The sequence below is a fragment of the Cottoperca gobio genome, unplaced genomic scaffold, assembly GCF_900634415.1.
Source record: "Cottoperca gobio unplaced genomic scaffold, fCotGob3.1 fCotGob3_121arrow_ctg1, whole genome shotgun sequence".
Classification (NCBI taxonomy): Eukaryota; Metazoa; Chordata; class Actinopteri; order Perciformes; family Bovichtidae; genus Cottoperca; species Cottoperca gobio.
The window spans coordinates 33,988-48,614 of NW_021166793.1; the positions used below are offsets into that span (position 1 = coordinate 33,988).

The 14,627-nt window shown below is 37.6% G+C and overlaps 1 protein-coding gene across 1 annotated transcript; it reads left to right on the forward strand.

Moving 5' to 3' along the window:
• Positions 1–9,566: 9,566 nt before the first annotated feature.
• On the forward strand, positions 9,567–14,568 carry LOC115004506 (uncharacterized; the record flags this gene model as incomplete). Its single annotated transcript, XM_029426150.1, has 7 exons — positions 9,567–9,906; positions 13,003–13,077; positions 13,268–13,336; positions 13,414–13,500; positions 13,738–14,068; positions 14,171–14,453; positions 14,545–14,568. Coding segments are annotated over exons 1-7 (1,084 nt in total), but the record flags the coding sequence as incomplete, so codon positions are not given.
• Positions 14,569–14,627: the final 59 nt, after the last annotated feature.

Sequence of the window (14,627 nt, forward strand, 5' to 3'; positions counted from 1 at the left end):
GCGTCATAGCATCAAACACGTGTACACTTCCGGTACATATTTTTCAGAATAAAAGTGGCATGTACATGTATTTCATAGAAACCACAAAGTGCCACCGCGAAACATTCTTTATTTATTTACTTACAATGATTCCTACAGGACTCTTCACTATTACAACAAATATTCTCAGAGGTGTGAAGTAATGAGAATCAGCTTTATGTTTGTGTGAACACATACAAGCAATCTGCTTTGTTTTTGCATCTCTCTCAATGTACTTAAACATAATATAATAGCAGAGTGAAGAACAAGCTGAACAAATAAAGGTGGACAATAGACAGGACTATTAGTACACAAGTATGTGAGAAAATAGCTGTGAATATATGAATATTATATAAGAACCAATGACTGACAATAACACAAACATTGTCTATATACAAGTCAAATGTTCTTTAAGCTGTAAACTATAAAAACAAAGACTGAATACATATCTGTATGATTACAGTATGTATATATATATATGTATGTATGTATATATGTGTATACATATATATATATATACATATATATATATGTATGTATATATGTATATATATATATATATATATATATATATATATATATATATATACATATATATATATATATATATATACATATATATATATATATATATATATATATACATATATATATATGTATGTATATTTACTGTATATATATATATTTACTATATATATATATATTTACTGTATATATATATATATATATATTTATATTTACTGTATATAAAGTGTGTAGGATTTATATTGACAGTGACTAAAAACATATGGTCAGTTTTGAGATTTTGAGGCTATTTATCTTCCAAACAGGTTAGACGAGTGTAAAGAAAACATCAGAATCACATCCAGAGTTTATTGTACTAACTTTGTGTGTTTGCAGATTTCTCCTAAACTCTCCAACAGTCAGATTACATAATGCCTCATTTACATATTTAAACATGAACACTTGTAATATAAACAGTACTTGTGTTGATGTGAGTCATGAAGTGGGGAAGCTTCATGCTGATATCTATTAGTTACATGTTTGACCCTGTTCACCTGCAGTGTGTCCTTAAAGTTCAGAGACTGTGGATAACGAAATGGGAACATCTGGAGCCTCGAGGACAGAGACACACCTGGACAGACCGGGTCTCACTGCGGCCCCGCAGACAGAACTTTTCCCGGTTACACTGAGAGACAGTTGACAGACAGACAGACAGGTTATTTTTAGGCAACAAAACTACTTGGTTAACTTTAGAAAAAGTTCCTGTTTTGTGAGTTAAAATTCAGATGTGGAACTATAGAACTCAACATTGACTTCTGGTTCCACACGGAACATCAACAGGTTCTCCTGGAAGAAAGTTCTGTGTTGTTGGAACCACCCCCACCCCCTCCTTAAGGCTCTACTGCCCCAATTTTAGCCTGCACGACCGTCCGCACGGACACTCGCAGACCTGGCGGATGACATCATTTGCGTTCCAAGGACCACAAATCATTTAATGCAGAACAATACCTTCAAATAAGCCAAACAAAAGTGCAACATACAGAAACACTAGAATATGATTTCAACTATTAGCTACAAATAAGTGCAACATACAAAGAACAGAATTATTATTATTTTTAAAAATGTATTTTTTATTATTATTGTCCGAGGTGCAGTCGAAACAGGTGATTGTTCAGTCTGCAGGTGTGAAGACTGTCTGCTGTACTGACATCAAAGGGGAGGTCGTTCCACCATTTTGGAGCCAGGACAGCAAGCAGGCGGTTTTATTTGAGAGGAATCTTCGTCCCACTCGCAGTGAGGGAGCAGCAACAGTGTTACAACAACAACAACAACAGTGTTACAACAACAGTGTTACAACAACAGTGTTACAACTACAGTGTTACAACAACAACAGTGCTACAACAACAGTGTTACAACAACAGTGCTACAACCACAACAACCGTGTTACAACAACAGTGCTACAACAACAATGCTACAACAACAACAACAGTGTTACAAGAACAGTGTTACAACAACAACAGTGTTACAACTACTGGGTTACAACAACAACAGTGCTACAAAAACAACAGTGGTACAACAACAACAATCATACAACAACAACAGTGTTACAACTACAGTGTTACAACAACAACAGTGCTACAACAACAACAGTGCTACAACAACAGTGTTACAACAACAGTGTTACAACTACAGTGTTACAACAACAGTGCTACAACAACAGTGCTACAACAACAGTGTTACAACAACTACAGTGCTACAACAGTGTAACAACAACAACAACAGTGTTACAACAACAACTGCAGTGTTACAACAACAGTGTTACAACAACAGGGTTACAACAACAACAGTGTTACAACAACAACAGTGTAACAACAACAACAACAGTGTTACAACAACAACAGTGCTACAAAAACAACTGCAGTGTTACAACAACAGTGTTACAACAACAGTGCTACAACAACAGGGTTACAACAACAGTCTTACAACAGCAGTGCTACAACAACAACAGTGCTACAACAACAACAGTGCTACAACAACAGTGTTACAACAACTACAGTGCTACAACAACAGTGTTACAACAACTACAGTGCTACAACAGCAGTGTTACAACAACAGTGTTACAACAACTACAGTGCTACAACAGCAGTGTTACAACAACAGTGGTACAACAACAGTGGTACAACAACTACAGTGGTACAACAACTACAGTGTTACAACAGTGCTACAACAACAGTGTTACAACAACTACAGTGCTACAACAGCAGTGTTACAACAACAACAGTGTTACTACAACAACAGTGGTACAACAACAACAGTGTTACAACAACAGGGTTACAACAACAACAGTGCTACAACAACAGGGTTACAACAACTGCAGGGTTACAACAACAACAACAACAGTGTTACAACAACAGTGCTACAACAGGGTTACAACAACAGTGTTACAACAACAACAGTGCTACAACAACAGTGTTACAACAACAGTGCTACAACCACAACAACCATGTTACAACAACAGTGTAACAAGAACAACAGTGTTACAACAACAACAGTGCTACAACAACAACAACAGTGTTACAACAACAGTGCTACAACACCAGTGTTACAACAACAGTGCTACAACAACAGTGTTACAACAACAACAGTGTTACAACAACAACAGTATTACAACAACAACAGTGTTACAACAACTGCAGTGTTACAACAACAACAACAGTGTTACAACAACAGTGCTACAACAACAGTGTTACATCAACAGTATTACAACAACAGTGTTACAACAACAACAGTGCTACAACAACAACAGTAGGTTTAGCTACAAACAGTCTGAGTGTTTGATGAGCTTCTCTGAGTTTTACCAGGACGGTGATTCTGCGTCTCTTCAGTCGGCGACACAGTCCAGGAAGTCGACCGAAGTTCTTCTTCTTCAGTGAAGTGACGACGTTTGACTGAGAAACCTCAACCTGACGAAGACAAAGAACCAATAAACATTTAAATAACAAATATTCACTCAGCTGAACACCTTCATGTAGAAACAACATGGAGCTACAGAGCAACTGTTGTATTTGATTCTCAGAGCGTTTCCAGTATTTACGACAACAAAAAAGAACAAAGGAAACGGTGAAGATGAGAAAATGTGTATTACATTTTTCGCCGACTTTTCCAGTTTTGTTCCGACTTCAGGGGTGTTCACGTGAATTTTCCCAATCGGGGAACTAATTTTTCTGATTATTTGACGTCACATGAATGCAGCACAAATGCCCTCATATTAACGAAAGTGAAACATAATTTGTGATTCTAATCTGCTCCAGAATTTAATGTGTTTTTCTCGGCCCAGAGTTTCATGTAGTTGTTCTGTAATCCTCCTTGTTGGAGATAGCAGTTTACATAAAATACTTAAAGTCCTCGACACTTACTGACGGATTCAGTGTTTTGGGTTTTTTAATCTGAACTAGAAGAGAATATCGGGTTAAAACAGATCCTTATTGTTCTCCGTGATGCTCGCTGGAGCTTTAAAACTTCCTGTTACAGGCTGCAGTGCTGTCAGTCAGCGGCCACATGCTGAGTTACTCAGAGTTCAGTTTAACTAAACTGTCACCAACATGAGCCTCAGACAGACTTCAGACGTTTCAGAATGTGTCTGAAGAGTTTCCTACCAACATGATCCAGGCAGACTATAGACAATAGAAATGTAAAGTAAAATAGAAAAATATTTTTTAGGATGCAGAGTTGCTCATTTCTCTTACATTGAAAAGTATTAAATAAAATCAGTAATGTGAGTGACCGTAAACAGTCACAGCCGGAGACATTTTCATGATTATTCCTACATACTTTTACTGAAGGAACATTTTCCAATACTGTATTTTTACAGTGTTAGTATTAGTACTTTTACTGCAGTATTAGTACTTTTACTGAAGAGCTGTCAGTGAATGCAGCAATGCTTCAGTAAAGTGACACACACATAACATTAAATGTAGTTTGTATTATCGATCCGCTTCAGATCACAGGTTTAACTTCCTCCCAGCATGCACCAGTGCGTCCTACCTGCAGCCGAGGGGACGCAGGTGTGAAGTCTGGCAGATGGCAGTCGACTGTCTGCAGAAAGACGCAGCAGAGCAGCAGCAGAAACACGGCACACGCCTCCAGCTTCATCTGTCTGTCTGTCAATCAGTGAGTCCTCTGTTCCTCTGCAGGCTCTCTTCTCCTTCTTCTTCTTCTCCTCCTTCTTCTCCTTCTTCTTCTTCTCCTCCTTCTTCTCCTTCTTCTTCTCCTTTTTCTTTTTCTTCTTCTTCTCCTTCTTCTTCTTCTCCTTTTTCTTTTTCTTCTTCTTCTTCTTCTTCTTCTTCTTCTTCTTCTTCTTCTTCTTCTGTGTGAATAACAGCGACTAAACGGTAAACAATAATCCTCTTAGTCTGGTTTAAGGAGTCACATGACCAGACGATGACAATCACACTGAGCTCCTCCAATAACCAGCCGATCCTGAGACGAGAGGCCGGTCCCATGCACAAGTAAGTTTAAAGTTAAGTTTGTCTCACTTACATCTATACAGTCTGTAATCTGTAGTTGAATTGTAAAAGTTAACCAGTTGTAATTAAGTGACATATCTACAATGAACATTTACACTTTGAATTGTTGATATTAATTAACATTTTAACTAGTGAGGAAGTAATTGTAGATATCTTTAATTAGAATTGCTACAAAGCTACTAAGTCACGATACCAGAAATTTAAGCGTCGAAACTAACACCAGTGAAACTCCACGATTCTCGATACTATGTTAAAAAACAAACCAATAACTCCCATGTACTTCAACATCACTCCTTTATTACTTCATACTGATTTCTGTTAGTTAACAGCTCATAATTCATCTAATATCTATTTATTTTTTTTGGGCTTTTCATGAGGATAGAGAGTAGTAAAGATCGTGAAAGGGGGAGAGAGAGCATACAGCAAATGGCCACCACGGGTCGGGCCACGGGTCAGACCACGGGCCGCTGTGGCAAGGACTCAACCTTTGTATATTGGTCGCATGCACTACCAGGTCTTCAAACATCTGGATTTATTCAAGTTTCTCACAAAAACTACATTTTACAAGATTACATTTGAACACATCATGACGTTAGCTAGCTCTGCTGCAGATTTCAAGACAGATTTGTTGTTTACAGTGAAACATTATCAGAAAAAACTGAGTTCACTGGACGCATCGATAGTGAGTTTACTGCGTCCCAAACACACTTTCTAACATCCCCCGGACTCCGGGACTCCATAAGTCTTGAACCCTAACGGGACTACTGGGCAGTACGGTACCTGCAGCACAGTCTTTTACCACAAACTGAGCAGCTGAAGGGTTTCTCTCCTGTGTGAATTTCTTCAGACATGACTTATTTTTTATGGCTTTGACTCCATATGAAACACCGGCTGGCATCTGCTGCTACACTGCCGCTTCACTTCCGCTTCTACTTCCTCCTCTGCATCCAGTTAAAAACAGTGTTTTTTCTGAAGTCCGCAGAGAATCCAGCTAACGTGTTTGTTCTCACTGACTTTGGCTTCAAGGAAACACAACACTGATAAGTGACTTTATGCTCTAAAAGGAAATAGTTACTAAATATGGAAGCCATATTTTTTTATATTGTTTTTTATTATATCATATTGTATTATATTGTATTTTATAACATTTTTAATGATTGTGTTTTGTTGTATTATATTTCATTTTTATATTGTATTGTATTTTATATTTGATATTGTATTGTATTATTTGATATTGTATTATATATTGTATTATATTCTACAGAATAGTTTTGTATTTTATTATATTGCATTTTACCAATCAATCATCAATCAATATCAATCAAAAAACGTTATTGTCATTTCGAGATTATACAATGTACATTCAAATGAAATGTTGTTTGTCCTGACTTACTGTAAAAGTGGTCATAAATATTTGTGCTGGCGGGTGGCTGGCGTCTCCCTTAGAGATAGGGTTTAGAAGCTCAGCCATCAGGAGAGACTCGGAGTAGAGCCGCTGCTCCTTTGCGTTGAAAGGATCCAGTTGAGGTGGTTCATCTAGTAAGGAGCCACCTGGGCGCCTCCCTAGGGAGGTGTTCCAGGCACGTCCAGCTGGGAGGAGACCCCGGGGAAGACCCAGGACTCGGTGGAGAGATTATATCTCCTCACTGGGAACGCCTCAGGATCCCTCAGTCGGAGCTGGAGGATGTGGCCCAGAGAAGGGAAGATTGGGGTTCCTTACTGGAGCTGCTGCCCCCGCGACCTGACCCCGGATAAGTGGTAGACGATGGATGGATGGATAAATATAAATAACATATATGCACTATATAAATTTAAGAGTATTAGAGTGGAGTTCACATCACATTGCTCAGGAGAGAAGTTATTTCTGGTTCAACAGTCTGACGGTTTGGGGAAAGAAACTGTTGCAGAGTCTGGTAGTTCTGCTCCTTATGCTGCGGAACCTCTTGCCAGAGGGCAGCAGGGAGAACAGGCCGTGGTGGGGGTGAGTGGGGTCTTTTATAATGTTCTGGGCTCTGGTGAGGCAGCGTTTATTAGCAGTGTCTCTGATGGAAGGAAGAGACGTCCCGATGATCCTCTCCGCTGTCCTCACCACTCTCTGCAGAGACTTCCAGTCTGAGGTGTTGCAGTTTCCAGACCAGGTAGAGATGCAACTGGTCAGTATGCTCTCTATGGTGCCTCTGTAGAACGTGGTGAGGATGGGAGGGGGGAGCTGTGCTCTTTTCAACCTGCGCAGAAAGTGCAGGCGCTGCTGTGCCTTCTTCACCAGTGAGGAGGTGTGAAGGGACCAGGTCAGACTGTTTGTGAGCTGCACCCCCAAGAACTTTGTGCTGTCTGTAGTCTTCACTGCTGAGCCGGTGTGTGTCAGTGCTGCTTTTTCCTGAAGTCAACAATGATCTCTTTTGTTTTGTCAACATTCAGGATCAGGTTGTTGGTGTGACACCAGTCTGTCAGATGCTTCACCTCCTCCCTGTAGGCCAGTTCGTTGTTGTCCTTGATGAGTTCCACCACAGTTGTGTCGTCCGCGTACTTCAGGATGTGGTTCGTACTGAACCTGACGCAACAGTCGTGGGTCATCAGGGTGAACAGCAGTGGACTCAGAACGCAGTCCTATGAGGAGCCGGTGCTCAGAGAAATGGTGCTGGAGGTGTTGTTTCCAACCCGCACATGCCGGGGTCTGTTAGTGAGGAAATCCAGCAGCCAGTTACACAGGGGGGTGTTGAGGCCGAGGGGTCCCAGTTTGCTTACCAGATGCTGGGAGATGATTGTGTTGAATGCTGAGCTGAAATCCAGGAACAGCATTCGCACATGTGTGCTCTTCTCCACCAGGTGGGCCAGGCTCAGGTGGAGTGCAGAGGAGATGGCATCCTCTGTGGAGTGGTTTGGGCGGTAAGCAAACTGGAACTGGTCGAGATTGGGGGGAAGTATGGAGATGATATGGTCCTTGACCAGTATCTCGAAGTACTTCATCATGATACCAGGCTGCCACCATTGTACCCCTGAGCAAGGCTCTTAACCCTGAGTTGCTCCAGGGAGACTGTCCCTGTACTTAGTTCAATGTAAGTCGCTCTGGATAAGAGCGTCTGCTAAATTACCTGTAATGTAATAATTCAGACAAGTGATTGGGGATTTTTTAGGCACTGGAACAATGGCTGCTGACTTGCTGGCCTGGTCCAGTGAGGTGTTGAAGATGTCAGTGAGGACATGGGCCAGCTGGTCGGCACAGTCCCTGAGCAGCCGTCCTGGTATCCTGTCCGGGGGTTAACTTTCTTCAGCATCCTCCGGACATCAGCTCGAGGATCAGTGATTGTTCATCATGCTTGGGGACAGCTTTCATTGCAGTTGTGTTGTTTAGTGCCTCAAAGCATCCAAAGTGATTATTGAGATTGTTGAGAAAGATTGTGTTGTCCTCACAGGGGGGTGGAGCAGCCTTGTATCCAGTGATGGTCTGAATTCCCTGCCACATGCGCCTGGTATTCATGGCGTCATTAAAGAAACTCTGGATTAGCGTCAAAATATACTTAAAGTAGTAAAAGTACTCATTCTGCAGAATAATGTATATTATATTATTGTATTACAATTATTGATGCATTAATGCAGGGGTCCCCAAACTTTTTCCTGTGAGGGCCACATAACTTTTCCCTTCTCTGATGGGGGCCGGGGTCAGTTTGTAACAGAAAAAGTGTGACGATCGCAGGGGTGCCTAAACGTAAACATTTATTGTTTTCCAAAAAGCCACACATAACCAAATATTAATAACCCTTTCCGGGATCTTCACAGAAAAAAAGTCAGGAAATAAATAATAACCAAATAACCCTCTCTGGGATCTTCACAGAGAGACAGCCTTTTCTTTGCATTGAACAAAAAAATAATCGTTTGACCACTGCAGGTTAAATACCCTGCATTCTGAATCAATTTTTCTCTTACCTAACCTTTTCGCCATTATTCCGTTCTATTTGACAGGGGCTAGTCTAGGATTCGCGGGGCCAGACTGAAAAAAAAAAATCATAATGCGTCTCTGGTATTGTTCAGGGGGCAGGGCCAAATGTGGAGGCGGGCCGTTTCCGGCCCGCGGGCCTTAGTTTGGGGACCACTGCATTAATGTGTTCATCACTTTAATGCATCTTTATTTAGATTAAGCTCATTTTGTTTTAAGAATGTACAAACAATAAGTCATAGCATTTAAAAAAAACATACATCAAAAGGTAAAAATAATAATGAGTTTTAGATCCTGTCTAATAATTATATTATTGGAAAATGTATCTATCTATTTTAAATGTTTAACGGCAGTCATGCATTTTAAAGTCAGTAACTATATAAGCATAGGAGGAGGAAACATTTTATGGATATAATATTTTGCTTAGATATGAATCAGATTAATTATGTTGCTCTGGTGTAAAAAGTAATGTATCAATAGTTTTCTAAATGTTTTTGAAAGATTTTAGTTAAAAGAAAAAATGAGTAAAATAATCTATAAAACAGTTCGATATACATCAAAGTTACAAACAGCGCCACCCAGCGGCGGGCTTTAGAAACGCATCACAGATGCTCGCGGCGGTGGCTCGTGCACTTCTTTAATAATACAGGCTATGCACGCGAGTTAGCAAGTTTTTAGGGACTCTTTGTCGCATTATTGTAGAAGCGAGATGGCAGAATTCAGCCCGAAGCGTCCAGCTGAAGGTGGACCTCCTCCCTTTCCTCCCCCGAAGAACAATAAACGCTCTTCGGCTAAAAAGGCCTCCGACAAAGAGCGAGACAAGAGCCGGATCAACGTCGGGCCGGCGTTCCCCAGATGGAGAGCACTGCGAGCGGCCAAAGGGCTCCAGCTGGACTCGGAGCTGGCCTTTCTTCTGCTCGACGCGTGAGTGACATTACATAATGATTATAATGTTAAATAGAGTGTTGGATATAGTGTTAAATATAATGTTAACTGTTTGTTTAAATGTGTGGGCACAGAGCCGCCATGTTGGCTAACTGCTCGTTAGCATCTCACGGCCATTCAAAGGGGTTTACGATGCTAATGTTAGCATGGGCTAACGGTTGTTTCGTTAGCTCTTGTGTTGTTGTACACAACCTTTCTGTAATGCTTCACTTTACATCACTAATAGTACCCTGTAGTTGGAAGATGTCCTGTGTTTTAACTGTATTCTAAAAGCTAATCTGTAGCTAACGTGTGCTAACACAGTAGCATTAATGCGGATGCGGTGTTGTCAGATCTCGCGAGAGAAACAAGCAAAGTGTGGATCAAAACAAACCAAACCAGACGCGTGTGTATGTATATATGTATATATGTATATGTATATATATATATATATATATATATATATATATATATATATATATATATATATATATATATATATATATATATGTATGTATGTATATATTAGAGTATGATATAGTAGTATATATAGTATAGATAGTCTATTAGATATATTATTTATCTATTTATATATATATTCTATATATATATTATATGGTGTGTGTATATATTATATATATATTTCTCATCTATATCTATTATCTATATATCTCTCTTACTTCTATATATATAATATTTCCATTTTCTATCTCTACCTCTATATCTATAATATCCTCCTCCATATCTACCCCTATCTTCTCTCTCTTCTATCCTCTCTATAAATCTATCTATTTTTTTGTCTTTTTCTCCTCTCTCTCTCTCTATCTATATATAATCTTTTTTTTTGTCTTTCTTTATATACTCTTCTCTCTCGATATCTATCTCTATCTATCTCTCTCTCTCCCCACACATACATATATATAATGTGTTGTGTGTATATAAGAGAATGTGTGGTGTGTGTATATGTGTATATATATATATATATGTATGTGTGTGTGTGTGTATATATATATATATATCTATATATATATTATATTATATATATATATATGTATTGTATTGTATATATATACTAATATACTATATTACATATATATATATATCTATAATATACATATATACATATATACCCATATATCTTATATATATATATCATATATGTGTGTGTATTTATATATATCTATATATATATTCTATTATATTATATTTTTTTTTATGTTTATATATATCTATATTAACTAAAAAATCTATATATTAATTTTTTTTTTCTTTTCCCTTTATATACTCTCTATCTATATCTCTCTCTATCATCTCTATAATATCTCTATCTATCTCTTCTATTATATTTATATATATATATCTATACTTTATATCTCTCTCTCTATATATATAATATACCACACATACATATATATATGGTGTGTGTGTATATTATATATGTGTTGTGGTGTATAAATGTTCTATATATTATATATTATGTGTGTGGTGTGTGTATATATATAGTATAATATATATATATATATATTATAATATATATATATATATATATATATATGTATATGATATGTATATAATATACATATCTATTCCATATATTACATATATACATATATACATATATACACATATATATAATATATTTATTATATTTGTTTGTATGTAATATATTATATATATATATATCTATATCATATATATATATCTATACTATCTCTATATATATATTACGTTTTTTTATCTATATCTATAATATATATTATACTATATCTATCTCCTCTATACCCCCCATTATATCTCTATACTCTCTCTATCTATCTCTCTATATATCTCTCTCTACTCTATCTCTATATCTATCTTACTATATCTCTCTATTCCTTATCTATCTCTCTCTCTCCCCCTCCCCCCACACATTCTCTCTCTCTCTATCTACTCTCTCTCTCTCATATATATAATAACAATATATACACACACACACACACACACATATATATATATATATATATATATATATATATATATATATATATTATAATATACACACACAATATATATATATACTATCATATACAAACATCATAATGGGGGTGTGATTATATATTTTATAATATACATATATATATACTTTAATGTGTGTGTGTTTATATTATATATTAATTGTTTTAAATATAAATGCTGTGTTATATATATATATATATATATAATTCTAATATAATATCACACAATATATAATAATGTGTGATATATATATATATATATAAATGTGGGGTAACATTAATCTATATATATATATATATATAATAATAATATATTATATACTATCTATATAATATATATATATATATATATACCACAATAAATATATATCTATGTGTGTATATATAGATCTATGATGTTGTGTATATGGTTTTATAGATTAATTATTATGTTGGATGTTTGTATATATATATATATTATTATTTAAATCCATCTTGTTATATCTCTATACTATATATTGTGTTTGTGTAGTAGTATATATAATATATATATACTTGATGTGTCTGCTATCTCTATCTCATCTGTGATATATATGTATATATTATTGTTTTATTTATACTCTTTATATCTATTGATGTCTATATTATATATATATATATATGAATAACAAATCATCAATATATCATATAATAGTGTATATATATTTATGTGTTATAAATAGTGTATTGTATATATATATGTGTATATTATATATGTGGTATAATATGTTATATATGATCTAATATATATATGTGTGTATATATTCGGTGTATATATATATATATATATATAATTATATGATATTCTATATATAATATATATAATATAAATGTATATGATGTTATTATTAATTATAGATGATATCTATAATAGTATATGCTATTATAATATATCTATGTGTATGTATATATGATATAGGATATGATATAATATATATATATTATACTTTGAGATACTATTATATATCTTCATATATCTCTCATATCTATATCTCTATTCTTCTCTATTCTTATCTCTAATTCTCTACTACTATCTCATCTATACCTTACTCCAACCCCCTGACTGACTGTTTTCTTTTTTCAGCTATGAGAGGGGCTCTTTGGTTTCAGCACCGAGTCGCCGGGCAGTTCTTCCTCCTGCAGTTTCAGCTGCTCGTCTGTAAGTGTGTGAAACTTTGCTTTGTTCCTGCTGTCAACTGATTTTTCACAAGACAGCAGTGAAACTATGGTTCTCAGGTTCCTGTTTGTTGTCCTTACGTTGTCTTTACGTCGTTGTCTTTACGTTGTCTTTACTTTGTCTTTACGTTGTCCTAGAGTTGTATTTCAGTCCTCTGTCTTTCTTCTCACAGTTCTCCTAGTATCCTCGAGGGACAGACGGACTTTGACGAGGATCAAGTCAACTCTCTGGAACATTGTGTGTAAGTAAAGATAATTTTCTGTTGTAAAAGAGTCTGTCTCTGATCCTTTTTGAGTCGAAGCTTCATCTGTGCGACAGGATCGAGTGCGAGAGTGTTTCAGGAGAAACGGGGCAGCAGAGAGAGCACAGCTCTGACGAGGACCGTGCCCCCCCACTTCATATACGGTAACCACTTCACCTTTGTTGTACGGTGCACTCTTTAAATATGTTTAAAGAGACTCTCGTACATTACAATGTAGGAATGTGTGGAGGGAAACTGAATATTTCTGTTATTTGAAATTCACTGAATAACGGTGTTTCCTGTTTCCTGTTTGATAGATTTCTGTTGCACAGTAAAAGTTTTATTTCTTCAGATTTAAAGGTATTTATTGAATTTGGACTGAAACGTGTCTGATCCTGCAGTTTGGGATCCGCTCTGGACAAAAGGCCACAGCTGGACAACCTGCCCGTCATCGCAGCTGGCGAGATGGTCCACGACCTTCCCGCGGATCTCGGCCCCCCTGCGGAGAAGACTGCGGTTCCTACCGAGCCGCACGCGGTGATGAGAGAAGAAGACATTGTCGGCTCCCGCGCCGCCATCGTCTACGAGGAGAGTCTACGTCAGCTGACCGCGCTGCTCCACCTGCCTGTGACACGCTGTCGACACAGGATGTCCTCCGGGCTGCTGTGCCTCGGCCTCCCCCCCTTTCAGAGCAGGGTTCACCAGCGGCGTACGGCCTTTGTGGTAGAATGGGTAACGTACCAATTATTATGATTAATAGAGAATCAGAAATCCTTTATTAGTCCCACAGCGGGGGAAATGTACCTTGTTAACTTAAAGTGTCTTCCTGTTCAGGTGTGCCCTCACGGTCATGTGGTGTGGAGCTGGACCTCGCAGCCGAGCCTGAATTTTGGGATGTTGGCCGGTGACTTCCTGCTGGGGACGAACATCCTGCTGAGCGGCAGCGACTACGCTAAAGTCGCCCTGCTGCTCCGCTTCATGAACATGGGAGTCCTGAGTCCGGGCAGCTTCTCCAGGATCCAGGACCGCTACTGCGTGGACGCGGTGCGGGACTTCTGGGTGGAGAGGAGCGCGGAGGCCGTTCAGCGCCTGCAGGGAAACCACGTGGTTGTTTTAGGTGAGCGTCCACAGCTGCCCCGATGTTTTCACCTTCAGTACAGATCAGATAAACAACTCGTCAATTAATTATTACGCCTTTTTGTTTTTAGGATCCGGGAGCCACGACTCGGCAGGTGAAACTAAATATCACTATTTCACCCGATCAGCAGAACCCTGAAATTATTATGTGTTG